Consider the following 17,840-nt stretch of genomic DNA (forward strand, 5'->3'; position numbering starts at 1 on the left):
TAATAATAATAATAATAATAATAATAATAATAATAATAATAATAATAATAATAGCCCTGATGCAGTACCAGGCAGTGGCTCTCATGGCTTCTGATCTTAACTGATTGGAAGTGTTATCGTGTACATTGTTTTGTCTTGGTATAAAAGATGAGCTACAGCAAAACTTTGCTCAATACCACAGATTTGCTTGTCAGTTGTTTGACCTTAACCAGTTGAGCACGTTCCTTAGTGGCTGACGATATGTGCATCTCCAATTATGAACAGAGGTAGTGGGGTGCATCATAGCCATGTGTTGAAAGGAATTGTTTGGAGTTTTGATAATTCACTTTTGGAAACATGGGTGTTTTGTTCAGCATCCTTAAACAACTCTTATTCAGGGACCTTTCAAGTGGGATGGTATACTCAACCTGAAGAAAATTCTAACTGGGCCCCACCTGCAAGGTCATAAGCTGTTTATCTTGATATGAGATCACCATGTCATGCACATATGGTTGTGATGCATGTACCTGGTGTACCATTATCAGACAGGTAGTCATGATGAGTATACTGGGCATCTTATACTTTACCCAAGTGTCACTTTGATGGCATGCACTGCTCTCTTACTCAAGTATTATTATTATTATTATGATTATTATTATTATTATTATTATTATTATTATTATTATTATTATTATTATTATTATTATTATTATCATTATCATTTATCCAGCTTCTATCACTGGAGATGTGCTATGGTGCCAGCTGTTCACTACCAGTGAACTAAGGTCACTCCTTATTTTCCGAGCACCAGCCAGAGTATTCAAGCGGTTCCAAGCAGTGTTGTTTTCTGCAAGTGCTTCACCCTTATTCCAGCCCTTATATGTTCTATGTACTTTTCAAGATTTTTACTCACTGTTGCCAACAATTATTGGTACTACTACCACCTTTTTCATCGACCACAATTGCTTAACCTCCCAAGTTAACATGTCATATTCATTGACATATTTATTGACATATTTATCGTCATATTTATTGACATTTCTTTCATCACATACCTTGTTTTCAGCTGGGCATACTATATCTATGATGCAGCATCGTTTGCTTTCTTTCTCAATTAACACTATGTCTGGCTTCCTATTCCCTATCTCATGGTTGCACTGAATCATAAAATCTGATAGGATCTCTGCATTATCATTTTTGATGATGCCTCCGGGTTTCTGTTTGTACCACTTTGTGCTCTGTCAAGTCCATACTTGTTGCAAAGTGTACAACAGACAATCCTTGCTATATTGTCATGACATCTCTTATATTCTTCCTGGGCTAGAAGTGTACATTGACTGGTAATATGTCATATGGTTTCACCATTTTGTCCACAAATTCTGCACTTATCACCTTCTGATGTGTTGTCTATTCTATATTTGATGTAATTCATTCTTAGTGCTTGCTCTTGGGCAGCACAGATTAGAGCCTCTGTTTTCGGTTTTAAATCAATTTTAGTCATCCATAACCATCTTTTTTCTCTGTCTATCTTATCTTCAATATCCCTATGAAATTGTCCATGCATTATTTTCTTTATCCACCTATTTTCAGTTTCATTCATTCTCAAGTGCTTGTACAGTGCTTTATCTTTGCAATCTTCCATCCTACACAAGCCTGACCTTTTTACTTCCAATAATAGTGGTTCTGTGGCATTTTTTACATACCATGCTATGTTCTTTTCTTCTGCTCTAATGCTGTGTTTGCATCCAATCAGTCCTCTTCCCTCTCTTTTTCTTGCTACATACTGTCTGTCTGTGTCACTTTTGGGGGTGAAGTATCCCATGTCTAGTTAGCAACTTCCTTGTCTTTCTGTCTAAGCTGTTTAGTTCGTCTATTATCCATGCGATTACCCCTGCCCCCTATCTAAGGAGTGAAACCACCCAGGTGTTGATAGCTTTAATCTTATTCCATTCATTTAATTTCGACATAAGGATCAGTCTCAGTTTGTGCAAGTAATCCACCTCAAATACTTCTGTCATTTTCTTTCTCCATCAATTTATCCATTTCCAATATCCCCAAGTACTTATAGCCTATTTTTTCTCTCTACTTCATAACCTCCCCTGACAGTATCACTAGCCCATCATTACATTTGATTTTGCATCTCTTGAAGACTAACACACAATACTTTTTCAGTCCAAGCTCCATTCTGATATCAGCACTGAAAGTATACATCATATCAACGAGGGAACTGACTTGGGATTCATCTTTACCATAAAGTTTGAGGTCATCCATGAATAACACGTGGTTGACTTTTTGTTGGCGGCTTTTGAATACATACTCAGCCTTTACTTTTCTCAGAATCAGTGTTAGTTGTATCATGCACAGTACAAAGATCAGTGGGGACAGGCAGTCCCCTTGTAAGATGCCTCTCCTGATTTCTATTATACCTAAACTTCTACCATATGCTGTCAGTTCCGCCTGCCACTTCACCATAGTTTTTCCAAGCAATCACTCAACATTCAATGCGTTCATACATTCCATAGATTCATACATTCCATAATCCAAGAATGTTGGATCATATCGTACACCTTATGATAATCAATCCATGACATAGCTAAGTTAGTTTTCCTCTTCTTGCAGTCTCTAAGTACAATTTTGTCTACTAGGAGTTGATCTTTGGTACCTCTGCACTTACACTTGCAACCCTTCTGCTCATGTGGCAGGACTCCATTTTTTCCAGATTATTATTATTATTATTATTATTATTATTATTATTATTATTATTATTATTATTATTATTGAGTGCGAGAGCAGTGCCTGCCATCACTGCTCTCTCACTAAATAATAGTAATAATAATAATAATAATAATAATAATAATAATAATAATAATAATGATAATAACAGTACTGGCTCTCATAGCTTCTGATCTTAACTGATTGGAAGTGTTATCATGTACATGTTTTGTCTTGGTATAAATGATGGGCTATAGCAAACACTTTGCTTAGTACCACAGATTTACTTGCCAGTTGTTTGACCTTAACCAGTTGAGCATGTCCCTTAGTGACTGACAACATGTGCATGTCTGATCATGAGCAGAAGCAGTGGGGGAACATCATAGCCATGTGCTGACAGGAACTGTTTGGTGTTTGAATAATTCATCCCTGGAAACATGCATGTTTTATTCAACATCCTTAAACAATCTTTATTCAGGGACCTTTTGAGTGGGATGGTCTACTCAACCTGAAGAAAATTCTAACTAGGCACCACCTGAAAGGTCATGCATTGTTTATCTTGATGTGAGATTATCATGTTTTATACATATGGTTGTGATACATGTACCTGGTGTACCCATTATCAGACAGATAGTGATGATGAGTATACTGGGCTCTGTATATTTGTACCCCAATGTCACTTTGATGGCATGCACTGCTCTCTCATTGAATAATAATAACAATAATAATCCTTTCAACTAAATTTTTTGAGGGAGGTTCTAATCGATTACATCGACCCCAGTGTCTCACTGGTACTCAATTTATCGAACCTGAATGGCAAAATCAACCTGTGTGGAATTTGAAATCAGAATGAAAAGATGGACGAAATTCTTAGGGGCAATCCATCCATCTTTATATTGTGAGTTCAAATTCTGCTGAGGTCAACTTTGCTTTTCATCTTTTTGGAGTCAATAAAAAAAGGTACCAATGAAACACTGGGCTCAATGTAATTGATTTGCCCTCTCCCTCATAATTACTGGCTCTTTGCCAAAATTTTAAGCAATAATAATAATGATGATGATGATGATGATGATGATGATGATAATGATGATGATGATGATGATAATAATGATGATAATAAAATATGGTATAGGCACATGCCAGAAAGGGTCACAGAAAATGAGAAGGCAACCATACTATGGGATATGCCAATACACACAGATAGAGAAATTAAGGCCAATAGTTGTCAGAGATCATAAAGAAAAAATGCTTTCTAATTGATACATCAATACTAACAGATGACAATGTTTCTCTAAAAGAAATGGAGAAACTTTCAAAATACAAAGACCTGGAAATATAGTTAACTTGAATGGGGAGTCTAAAAACAAACAATTCCTATCATATTGGGCGTATTAGGTGTGATAGAAAATATTCAGACAAATACATAACAAAAACACCAAGACTAACAAGTATATATAACACACAGAAAATAGCACTACTAGGCACCACACACATCCATCATGAAACCTTTTCAATACACTAAAAATAAGAGCATCACCATGAACCACAGTTCATACCCAAGGCTCACAGAGCTACACTTGGTAGTGCAGCAAAAGCACATGATAAAAAATAAAACTAATGAATAATAATAATAAAAATAATAATACAACAACAGTGTTGATGATGATCATGCGGATAATAGTAACATTCACAATTTCTAATGTAAAGACTAGTGATTTGTGGGATCAAACCTTGGACCTTATGATAGTGAAATAAACTTCTGAATCACTAGGTCAATACTTTCTTGGATTTTGCTGTAAGACCCATTCATACCTACACAAATGCTTTACAAATTGGCATTACATATAAATGGGGATGGACATATTATCATCATCATCATTATATATACATCTTCCTGTGCTTTTATGGATTGGATGGGTTATCAATTGTAAAAATATATAGAAATATATATGTCCCTTAGTCAAGAGGAAAGATGATGCTCATGATTTCTTACAGGGCCTCTGAAACTGGTGGGAGGGAAGAAAAGAGATAGCTTCAAACTATACATCTGATCCAAATACTTGAAACAGAGAAGATACTATTAAAGGCAATTAAAGATTGGTGGTGAGGTAAAGTTACATATTAAATCAATCATCCAATTAGGCCATAGCGAAGTTTGAACTCAGAATGCAAAGCCTGAAACAAATACTGAATGCAAAAGCTGGAACAAATACACACCCAACCTGATGCACTAGCAATTCTGCCAGACAATCTCCCTAAACTGATACTTTATTCATTGAGACTAAAAAGATGAAAGCAAGTTGATCTTAAATACCACAAAGAATTTTATCTGATATTCTAATGTCTGTCATTTTAATGTTTTCCTTCACCTCACCTTCAGGCATTTCTCTTCCTCTGTTTGCCTTTCTTTTACCATCTCTCACCTGATTACTTTCTCCTCTTTCTTCATCTCAAGATATGCACACTCATGTTGTCTCCTGCTCCTGATCAGTTGCAACCAGTCATTCAAACAAAGATGTAAATCTCTGCTGTTTTGCCTTTTTCACCTCTTATCTTAACACTGAAGAAGGAATCTCTCAGAAACATTGTATAATTACTTCCCATGGCAATTTCACAGTATGCTTTCTGTCATTCTACTAAATAGTGAGTTTTGGTGATGCAGATGATCACCAGTCTCTTTAGATTCTGTTTTAACTTGTATACAAATATTTAATACATATTTATGTATGTGATACATATTTAGCAATGTCATCTTTGTTTTGTACGATTTTCATCTGCTATTGTTATATCTCCATGCTTTTTAACACTATACACCCATAAGAGATGCTTTCATGAGACCAATACCACAGTCTAGTGGGTTTTCAGTTACATATCTGTTTCAAGTATTATATACAAACTGCTATTTTGAACTAATACTACTTTCATCACTAATAATATATAACATATCTATCAATCTATCTATTTATTTATCTATCAATACACACACATGCACACATACACACAAACACACACAGATATACATCTGTAATATACATATGTAACTATTCAACCCATGCCAGTATGGAACATGGATGCTAAATGAGCACTCTCTACCACTGAATTTCCATTCACATCAATCTCTTGCTCTCTTTCTTATTCCTTCTCTCTCTACTTTTCCTGACTACCTCTAAGTCCCTCTATCTTATCCTAGTTTTTCTCTCTCAGTTTCTTCATCTCTATTCACGTTTCTCTGTCTCTCCTCTCTCTGCTTTCCTTGACTACTTTTACATCTCTCTCTCTCTCTCTCTCTCTCTCTCTAACCCTTTCTCTGCATATCTATCTCTATTTTTTCCTGCTCTCTCTCCCTCCCATCTCTGCAACATCGACCTCAGTTATACCAAAGATAGAATTGCCTTAAAAATACAAAGAAACTGACAGTTTGAAGAAATGAAAACAATGCTCTGTGCATGAAACCTAGCAGGAGGATCACCACCAAATGCTCCAATCGTGGAGACCTTGAAGAGTTTTGGTTTTCATCAAATCATAGCTCAAATCAAAAGGAAAAAGAATAAATTCATTCATTTGTATGTATTGATTAAACTGCGCATTGAGTAATTAGACAATATGAGTGGTACTTGTCTTACTTAACCCAAGGCCAGGAAGAACTGTCCCCAAGAAGACAAATAATTACATCAGAATCAATAAGGGCACAAGACCAAGTCACAAGTCACAATGCCTCCTCCTTGGAAATGTGGTTAGTGCACATACTGTTCCTAAGAAGAAACAATTTGTATACACATTGTGGACAGCAGATGCTGAGCAGCATTTTTGGAAACAGAGAGGATTGTAAAATAGCTGACCTGGTTTCATCAGACATAAGAAACACCATGTATACACGGTGTGGACAGCAGATGCTAAACAGCTTCTTTTTTTGGAAATGGTACAGAGGATTATAAGGTAACTAACCTTGCTTCATCAGACATTGAGTCAGAGAAACACACCAGCACTCAAGACTACTGAAAACTGCAAAAGATCCAGTGCAGCCACCTCTGACATTTCTACAAATGTCAGACAACTGGCCACTATTGATACCCTATATGTCACACTAGTATATCTGCTGAATGTCAGGGGTCTTGTAACATCTCACTGATGCAAAACTCCGTACTTGAGAGACATAGGAATTTGTAATCAAGCAATAAGCATGGTGCCAACAGAAACACATCTAAATGTACACATTTCAGATACTGAGATACACACACCAATTATGTTGTATTTCAAACTGTCAGTGAATGAACACATGGTAGAGTTGCAATGTACATCTGTGAAGATGTCATGCCTGTAGTCCTGTTGTCACATTCAAATTCAGTTCATGACACTCTGGCAGTACACATTTGTCTCACCCATGCTATCATGAAAGGTGAACGTTAAACGATGATGATGATGATGCACTACATATCTCCCACCTGATTCTCCAGAAACAGGGGAACTGATTCGAAGAGTGCCTTAAAAAGATGGTGGACTTATTAACCAACTTTAATGACAGCTTTCACATACTTCTTCTAGGAGACTTCAGTCTCCATAATGTTAAATGGCCTGACTGTCACCTTCTCTTGGCTATGTCACTGCATGAAGAGACAAGCAGAATCTCTGTTTGACCTCACAAACATACTCACTCATCCATAATGCTAAGGTAACGCTGACTATTTTCTCAGACCATAACTTAATAAAACTAACAATGTATGGTCTGCAGAAAACTGCAGACATGCAGGCTACTAGAAGCTCCATACTCCTTTCTAGCCTGAATTTTCATAAAGCAGATTGGAAGGGTGTTAGAAAGAGGTCATGAAACAAAACTGGTCTACAAATCTCTCTACACAAGATATTCTCAAAAAGCTACTGCACTTTATGACAATTATGCATGATGTATGCAGTAAGTTTGCTCCACAAGCAACAAGCATACCCACCACATGCTCACTCGTAGTCCTGGATATTATTGTAACATGAACTTTAAAATCTTTGGAATGAAAAGTAGACATAGAAAAATTCAGCATTGACACTTAACCATACAGAATCACCTAGCAATACAAAATCACACTACGTATTGTTAAATCCAGTATTAGAAAAACACAAATAGAAATAAACCAGAACTGAATAATACAATCTTAAAATTTACCTACAAATAAAAAAAAAACATACAGTTGTCAAATGTACAATGGAATACTTATAGAAGAACAACAAAATAGCCTAAGCTGGACAGGAAAATATGACTATAGAGATCATTAGCTCATGAATAAAAGAATATTAGAAGACTACAGGCAGAACCAGAATTACTTAATGCCAGCATTATATTCAGGCATTACATAATTTCTTCTGCCTACAGTTTTGTAGTGTGTGCCACATTCATAGATCCTTGAGTCAATAGGGATGTATAAATTATCACCAAGAAGTTTTAGAATTCATGAAAAGTGCCATCCAAAAATGGAGACCAACTACAATACTAAATCACAAGAAAGATGTCCTACAATCTTCCACCTCCTCCTCCTCCTCCTCCTCCTACTCCTAATACTGCTGCTGCTGCTGCTGCTACTGCCGCCGCTGCTGCTACTACTACTACTACTACTACTACTACTACTACTACTACTACTACTATTACTTATTACTACAACTGACACTTGCAAACAAGTATTGCTCAGTAGTATATTCAATGCTTTAGATAATAGTTTTAGATGTCTTTGGAGTGGTGAGCAGACATAACCTCACCCTCATCTTCCCCTGTTCTTGACCCAAGAGAACATCCATGATGTGACGGCAGGAGAAAGATAGTTCTGCATCAGAACTAGGCTGATACTCAGTTTTTAGCTGAGTAAATTGGAACAAACTGAAACAAATGCCTTACTCGAGGACACAACATGTCATCCAGTCACTGAATCAAACCCAGAGTGTTATGATTGTAAGTCTGGTACCCTAACCATATAAAAATAGGAATATACCAAAGAGTGTCACTTTACCAACTTTTAAGTTTTTGAGGTGAGGTATAGTGAAGGTGGTAGTATATTGTATTGGACAGGTTTTATGTAGGCTTGTGTGGAGAAAGTAGGCTGTTGCTAAGTTCAGAGGAGTAGACACACATGCACAAAGAGAGAGAGAAAGAATCTGTAGGTGTAGTGTGTTAGTGAACATATTATTTTGAATGGTTCAAAGAAATATATCAAATATAAACAAATAACAAGGATGCAACAATCAGCTTCTCTTGATTGATAAACTCACTAAAAATAACTGCAGGAAATAATTGTCATAAGCATTTAGCTGCCAGGGAGGACATGTCTGGTCTAAGATAAAGTGTACACTGACTGTCTCAGCTTTCACTACTCTCACTGAATCACTTTAGTTTTCCTTTATATCTTTTGTAATTATATTTCTGTTGAAATACAAAACTTTTGTTTCAATTAATTTTGAAAATAATGAAACATTTGATAAAATAACTGTCATTATTAAACTGGTATTTGGAGCATAAATTAACATGAAATTTTGATGGAAGATTCTAATTTAGATCACTTTAAAGCAAGAAGTTTTAGTCATAGATCAAGGGGTGGTCTGAGACCACCCCTTGTCATTATCAAGTCATTATCAAAAGGGTTAATGTTTTATATTATACTTACAATTGTACTACAAGTGCCTTCTGTGTACTTGGATTTATCTTCTGTTTGATTACAACCAAATAAGAAGCATCTATGTGGTAATTCAACCAGCTACAATGAACAATAAATCTCCCTCAAATTAGACACTGTCATTGCTAAAATGTATGCCTATTTGAAAGTGTAGTCGACAATACACTATGCATGAAAAGAAGATGGGATAGTTATGACTGTAATACCTTTAATCATAGGTTTAATCATAGGCTGAAACAACAACAAATTCCATCGTCTTGCACATATATACATATATATATTTGTTGAAATGTACTGTGTTATATATCCATTCTGGCCGATCTTACCAATCAGTTTCACACTAAGGGTTCAACAGAGTGTTTGGTGACAGTCCAATTATGTAACCCTGCACTCTCCAGGGATGAACTGCCATCTCTGAAGAATGCAGGTTACATAATCAGGCTATTACCTAACACTCTGTTGAACCCCTAATGCAAAATTGATTGGTAAGATTGACCATAATGAATATAATACTGTACACTTCAATTAATATACCCACTCTACTGGCAGATATATGAGTGCATTTTTCCCTGACTCATGGATTCTTAGATAGCTATATATATATATATATATATATATATATGCACACACACTTGTAAACCTGTACATATATTTAAAAATCGATATAGAAACATACAAGTAAATTTACACAACATGTAAACATATATATGCATATACACAAGCATCTACATGTGTAAATGTAAGTAGTTATATTATATCCATTGTGGCAATATAGCTTGTAGATTTAGCTATAACAATATAACAATATGTGATGAAGTTAATAGAAATGATGAAGACATTGATAACAATGACAATGGTGATAATGGTGATGACGGTGGTGGTGGTGGTGGTGGTGATGACAATGATGATGATGATGATGATGATGATGATGATGATGATGAGGATGATGGTAGTGATGATGATGATGATGATGGTAGTGATGATGATAATGAGGATTATTATTATTATTATTATTATTATTATTATTATTATTATTATTATTATTATTATTATTATTATCATTATCATCATCAATGTAATAAAATGATATTATTATTATGTCCCTTACAATTCAGAGTATGTCTCATGTTCTGACAATGTCCCGTTATTCTTTGATTTCAAATTCTGCTAAGGCCAACTTTGCTTTTCACCTTTCAAGAAAATTTCATTATGATTATTATAGTTGTTACTTGGTTCTCTTATCTTTCTGTGTTCAAATGCATTAAGTTTGTCATTTTACCAAGGCTGATAACATAAGCAGTAGTCAAATACTGGTGTCAACTGAATTGACTACACACTCTTCTCCCAAAATGTAAGGCCCATGTTTTAGTAAAAAAAAACACAAAAAAAACCCTATCAGTTGCCTTATTATTTATACTCTAGAGTAGTAATTGACAGAATCATTTGAAATATAGCTCTTTAAAATTTTACCTTTCATCCTTAATAGTTGTTAAAATAAAATACCAATCATGTACAGAGATTGATAGTATCAATTAATATACTTCCTTCAAAATTGCTGGCACCTGCCTAAATTAGAAATCATTAGAGCTGGCAGAAACGTTAGCATGCTGGGGGAAATGCTTAATAGTATTTCATCTGCCTTAACATTCTGTGTTCAAATTCTGCTAACGTCGACTTTGCCTTTCATCCTGTCAGGGTCGATTAATTAAGTACCAGTTGCATACTGAGCTCGATCTAATTGACTGGCTCCCTTCCCACAAAATTTCGGGCTTTGTGCCTAGAGTAGAAAAGATTATTATTATTATTATTATTATTGGCAGAACTGTTAGCATACTGGATGAAATGCTTAACAGTATTTCATCTGATTTCACATTCTAAGTTCAAATTCTGCTGTGGTCGACTTTGCCTTTCATCCTTTCAGGGTTGATGTAAAAGGTACCAGTCAAGTACTGGGGTCAATATAATCGACTATCTCACCTCCCTCAAAATTTCAAGCATTGTGCCTATAGTAGAAAGGATTATTATTATTATTATTATTATTATTATTTTTATTATTATTATTATTATTATTATTATTATTATTATTATTATTATTATTATTATTATTATTACATACAGCTATCAAGGCAGTGAACTGACAGAATCAGAAGCACAGTGGAAAAATAAATAGCAGCAGCATTTCTCTTGATCTGTTACAATCTTAGCTCAAATTCTGCCAAGATCAGCTTTGCCTTTCATCCTTTTAGAATCGATAAAATAAATACCTGTTGAGTACTGGAGTTGTTGTAATCAACTGTTCTCCTACCCCTAAAATTACTGGCCTTTTGCCAAAATTTGAAATCAACAGTGTAAATGAGGATGGAACTACAGGTGATGGACTTTCACCCAGCAGGTGCTCTGTAGGTGAGCAACACATCATTATATAGCTGGTCATCATTATATAGCTGCCAGAACAAAATGGACTAAGATGATGAATACAAATACATTATTATTATTATTATTATTATTATTATTATTATTATTATTATTATTATTATTATTATTATTATTATGTATACCTGCCAAGGCAGTGAACCTACAGAATCATAAGAGTATCAAAAAAAGTGCTTTGTATTATTTCTTTTGGCTCTTAATGTTCAGAGTTCAATTTTCTGCAGGGATCATCTTTACCTTCCTACCTTGGGGTTTGATAAAATTAAGTACTAATTAAGTACTGGGGTAATACTCTCCTTTCAAAATTTCTGACCTTATGTTTTAATCAGAAACCATTATTATGAACCGCTGGAGTGTGTAGGTACAGCTTTGTTGTGTAATTTTTGCATTGTTGTGTAGGTACAGCGGCACTACTATGTTGTGTATGTACTGCAATGTTGTATGACTATGGTATGTACTGCTATGTTGTTTAGATTTAGCTGTTTTGTGTTGGTACAGCTGTGGTAGATACTGTTATGTTGTGTAGGTACTGCTATGTTGTGTAGGTATAGTTATGATGTCTAGGCACTGCTATTTTATGCAGGTACAGCCTATACAATGCCACAGTCATGTAGATACAGCTGTTGTTTTTAAGTGCATATATTGTGTGTAGGTACAGTTGCAGAGAAAAATAAAAAATGTATGTTTTGTTTGACAAGTTATTACAATTGTAATGTCTGAGGCTGATAAAACAGTAATAATACATAATTAGGTTATTGTTATAAACTATTACTTTCAATGCTTTCAAAGTACCCAGCTCCATTAATAAGGATCACCTAACCTGAAATTAAACTACCAAGTCTTTTACTTCGTCATTGATAGAAATAATACAGAATATTCTTTCTATCCTCTGGATTTCTATTCTTTTATTATTTTCATTTTGAGAAATATTTCAATCATTATCCAAATCTTTTTATTCTGTCAGATGAAATCGTCAACTATGTGGCATATATTCTTATAATCCTGTTTAATTTTGTTGTTTTTTTCTTTTTTACCTTTTTTTACAATACTACTGTTTATGAAATATTTAAAAGATATTATATATATATATATATATATATATTATATCTCATAAACACCCTTTTCTGTGTTAGTATCCTTAGATTCATTTCTTTTCCAACATTTTCTTCTTATATAGGTTATGTTGCCTGTCTGTGTCTCTTTCTTTCTGTCATACTTTTGTTTTTGATTGTTTGTCATGCGTCGGATTAATGCCAACTCCCACAGTTTGCTGCCTACATTAAATGGATGATAGTAGATATGCTTATCACATTTTGTCCTTTTAATATAAGTGCTTTACTGACTTATTATATTAATATTTTATTCCTTATATTATAGTGGATCTTACCTATGTGTGGTCTCTCTTCAATTGGGGTAACCTTATTCTCTTCTAGTTTTCTTCTAATGCTTTGTATTATATTTATCATTGTGATGTACGTATCTTCTCTGTACATGCATTCATCTTCTGTCTGGTTATTTGTTATTGTTTTAATACATTTTGTGATGGTCCTGTAGTCAAATGTTTTTGGTAGAACTAGTCTTCATAGATCCATTTTAGCTCCTCCTGCTTTCATTTGTTTGTATTGTCCTGTCATGTATTTTTCATTCTTACCTAGGTAGTTTTCCATTTCCCCTTTATATTTACTTGGCTTGCCTTTGATATCAAGCTATTTCTTGTGATATGTCACCTTACATTAGCCAACCTATTACAACCTACATAAATTTTTATATTTCGGTTATTTACTTTTGCTTCTTATATGATAAGTTTGATCTGTGTGATTTTCCCATAGAATTTAATTAATGAATGCTTCAATAACTTGATACATTTGATATCAACCACCTCTGTCTAGTGTATTTCTTTTCATAGACTGGTTTCTCAAAGGTCATTGTCAGTTTAGTTAATATTTATATTTGACCATTAACCAAGTGTTCTATCTTAATTTCACTCATGTGTTTCTTTGCTTACTAGTATTGACACAAATGTACAAAGAATATTGATATCTTATTTGGTATTAGGTGGTATTTTGTTTTGTAATATATGAACTTGTTTTATTATTCATTGACTTGTGAATAAATATAGTACATATCAAATGAAAATCATTGCTTTTAGGTTTGTAATTTGATTTTTAGTTTCTCCTTATGTAATTACATTTATTGTGTCATCATATATATCGATATGAGACATTGACTATAGGCCAGCATCCAGAATAATTATTCTGTTGGCTTTCCTTTTGTGAGGTTTATAACAGTTTCTGTATCATATTGTGAGCCTACTATACTCCTTTCTCCTATAAATTTGTGTAAGAAATCAATTTTACGATTAGTATTATAATTGTTGTTATTACTGTCATATTTTCTTATATTTGAGACATAAAATTGTTAATTCCTTTTGTAACCTTGTCAATGGATGTTGACTCTTAATTCCTACTTCCCCTCTACTAAAATAATACATTCTGGGTCTAGGTAAGTGTAATTTTCATTCTTCCTCTTGCTGTTTTTGTATATCATAGAGAGGCTGCAAGCTTTCTGAGAGATATTAGCACCTCATAGACATCATTATAACTAGGTAGGGTTGTTATCATACAGGTTATATAAGTCAACTCAGCATATATGACTTTTTTAGCTCTACTACTTGCTTATTTCATTGAATTTGTCATTATCTAAAACCATATTTCTAATTTCTGCTGATATTCCTTGGACAAAATATGGAATGTTTCATATTGCATTCCACTTTATCACTTTGAAATTATATCTGTATATTTATATCTGTATATTTATCAGAGTTTACTCATATATGTGTATTTATCAGTTTACTTTCCTAGTACAATAAATAACATTTCTTGTTTGTAGAGGTTTAAAAACACTCTTTGTCACAATGAAAGAACTCATATTTCAGTTCTAACTTTGTGCAATATTCTCTTGTTAGATTCTGCATATTTTCTTTTTATCAATTAGTCTAAGAAAAAATAAACTCTTGCAGGATTCTCCTGGAGATGTACTAATGATGAAGATCTCGTCTCTGTTCATGTTGAAATTCTACAAGTCAAATCTGGGGTACCCTGGGCATAAAAAAGAATTACATATAACTTAAGTTCTAGGCAAGAAAGATTTGGATAAGAAATTGCAAGGTTGGTGATAGAAAATTACATAAATGTATCAAGAAATTTAGATAGGGATGCATAAAGGAGTTTCTAAGTATAGAATAGCATTGATCAATATATTAGTAGGAGTAGCAGAACTAGATGAAGGACACATTATGTCAATATTGTGGTGGTTGTAGAATGTCAGTGAAAGTAGAAGTATATTGGCATCAAAGACAATGAAGAAATATCCAGGTTGTGTGTGGACAGTGTCACAATGTCAAATATTATGGTGATTCAAAAATCTGTACAAAAATGTGTATGTGTGTGTGTGTGTGTGCATATATTAGCATGTGTGTGTGCATGTATTAGTATGCGTGTGTACATGTGTTAGTGTGTGTATGTTTGTGTCTGTGTGGATGTGTGTGTGTTTGTGTATGTGTGTGTGTGTGTGTTAGATGATTGACAGTTGTATCATGAAACTGAATTACAGGGTAAAAATTACTCTAGCACAGCAGAATCACTTATAAAGGACCTTATCAAATGACTACATGATCAAGTTAGTAGAAAATGCACTAATTGATAATTAGTACAAACATTGCTTTTTGATATTGTGTGCCACCTGAGTCATGTCCATATAAGCTCAGATTGATTTTTATCTTTTATCTGTAACAAGTTTGATAAAAATAAGTTGATAACAAAGTACTGAGCTTGAAAAAAGCTGACATAAATCCTTGAGTCAGTGCCTAGGCAGTCCAACGATTTAAACCAGTAAAAGAATAAAAAAATTAAAGAATACAAAGGCATTAGAAAAACTGTAATTTTAACCAGGTCTAAGGAGACCATAACTTATGTAGAAGAACATATGGCAGACAACAACCATAGAATAATCTTGTGTTATTGATAATTAATGGATAGAATATCCAATCTTAACTAAAATAACTATATGAATGTATAAATATTATCACATTAGTAAAGAAAACATATGGCACAGATCCATAGCACATGGATGATACAGTCCTTCTGACACAGGAAAAACTGCAGAAAAAAATGTGCCTACACTTACTCTTCATGTAAGAAAATCTGCAGGTGATACAGACACTGGGTATGCCTGTGCATCAGCATTAATTGAATGCTGAACCTACCTACCTGGGGGTGCTAGCAATAAATGAATTGATGTCTAATCAATGGAACTAAATAAGCAGGAAGTGTATGATCCAATATGGTTAGGTGATGCCTGGGATGAGGCACAATGATCAGGTAGTCAGTTATGATGGAGACAATGTAGGCATTCACCACTTCTGCTCAACTTTTCAGGGAAAGCTTCCTTTCAGCCTATTCTGATTGAAGTTGGCTACTCCGCTTGTAATCTCATTCCACCTGGAGGTCTGGTCTGAACCTGATTCTGAGCAATGCAATTTAACCATTCTTGTTGTACATTGATTTACTACACTGCTCAAAGGAGTAGAATAAATTTCCTCTCCCGGTGCCAAGCTGCAAAGACATCAACTTATTCAACCTCATATTTGCATTGTATTCCTTTAGAATGGTGTTGACTATCTTTACTTCTACGGTGTCCAACATCATTATGATGACACCATCTACTTATATTGACACAACTATTGTGCACCCCAGCTTGAAAGAATGCTACTCAAGAATTGTAGCTTCCATAATAATTACATGAGAGACAGTAAGTATAGAAAAGAGGAGAGATGATATCCTGATGGACCAACCATGCAACAGGAAGTGATTCCAGGAAGTGGCTATGCACTTTGACCATAGAGCAAGTATCACTATGCATATCTGTGATCTAGCATCTGAAAAACAGGCCCAAAACCACCAAGTAGCAATGGTCAACACTACTGAAAACTCTTGACTGACCCAAATTAACCAAAGTCAGGTTGGTTTTACACCCTTACTATAATGTATTGTGTGAGGTAGAGGCTGTAGAGGGCGGATCTTTAGGAGATCACATTTGTTTGTGTTTCCTTGCCCAAACCACAAACAACAAGCACAAGCTTCTTTGCTAACACTTAGACCAAAATTTTAAACTCAACAATTAGCAGGTTTATGGACTGGAAATTTACCAATCCCAACTCCATTTTGTTTGTATCTTTACTCAGCAGCATTAATACACCAATTATTCCATTCTTTTGCCATCAGTTGCATTAGATATTTGTTCTGGCATTAGAATATGAAACTCATAGGACAAATCTTTCAGACTAGGTAATTTGTTCCTTGCACAACCACCCAATATCTCTTGTATTTCAGTTACTGTTATTGGCCTTTCATAGTGTTTTGTGACTTCTCTGAGGATTTTTGGCAGGCTGTTAAGGTGAGTGCTAAGGTCCATAACTGCCTCTAACTCACCCACTCTGAACAATAGAACAAAGTGCTGCTGGAACATTACACACATTTGCTCAAAACTGAGTAGTATGTACCTGTTCCAATCTGCCAAAGACCAAATTGTGGCTTTGTTACTATGTAGTACCTCTACCAACGATGCCTATCAAATAGTTTTCATTCCATCTTATTTTAGCATGTGAGCTCTAGTTCTGACCATGCAGCAATCATGTTTTGCACTGAAGAAATGGTCATAGCCCCTTCTTGCCACTAATACATTAGTCACAATACCTTTGTTAATTGCCTCTTGTAGCTTATTCACTTGCTCTTCCTCTAATCTATTTCTCTCTGTAATCAGTTCCTTTGAAGGTCACATGCTTCAAGTAAGAGCTAACTATGATAAAAACTGAACAACAAAATTACACTGTAAAAATACTTTATAAGAGTAATTTCGAAAAGATTCTGGCCAAAATAAAAAATATATAAATGGAATAGTAGTAGTAGTAATTGTAAACAGTCAAAATAATAAGAACAGAGATTTCAGCTGGAAATAGAAACCTAGATAAAAAATATCAGGTCAACAAAAGCCTCATAGAATCCATAAGCT

General features: G+C 34.4%; 1 protein-coding gene across 12 annotated transcripts in view; it reads left to right on the forward strand.

The window, feature by feature from the left end:
- Positions 1–17,840, forward strand: part of LOC115222488 — a 961,211-nt gene that overhangs the window by 734,881 nt on the left and 208,490 nt on the right. For 6 of the 12 annotated variants that reach the window (XM_036498862.1, XM_036498853.1, XM_036498859.1 and 3 more), the window contains exon 5: positions 13,149–13,184. The exons of the other annotated variants lie outside the window; for them this stretch is intronic. In XM_036498862.1, the coding sequence (XP_036354755.1) occupies positions 13,149–13,184 (36 nt within the window). The remainder of the gene's footprint in view (positions 1–13,148; positions 13,185–17,840) is intronic. 12 annotated transcript variants of the gene reach the window in all.

The sequence above is a fragment of the Octopus sinensis genome, linkage group LG2, assembly GCF_006345805.1.
Source record: "Octopus sinensis linkage group LG2, ASM634580v1, whole genome shotgun sequence".
Classification (NCBI taxonomy): Eukaryota; Metazoa; Mollusca; class Cephalopoda; order Octopoda; family Octopodidae; genus Octopus; species Octopus sinensis.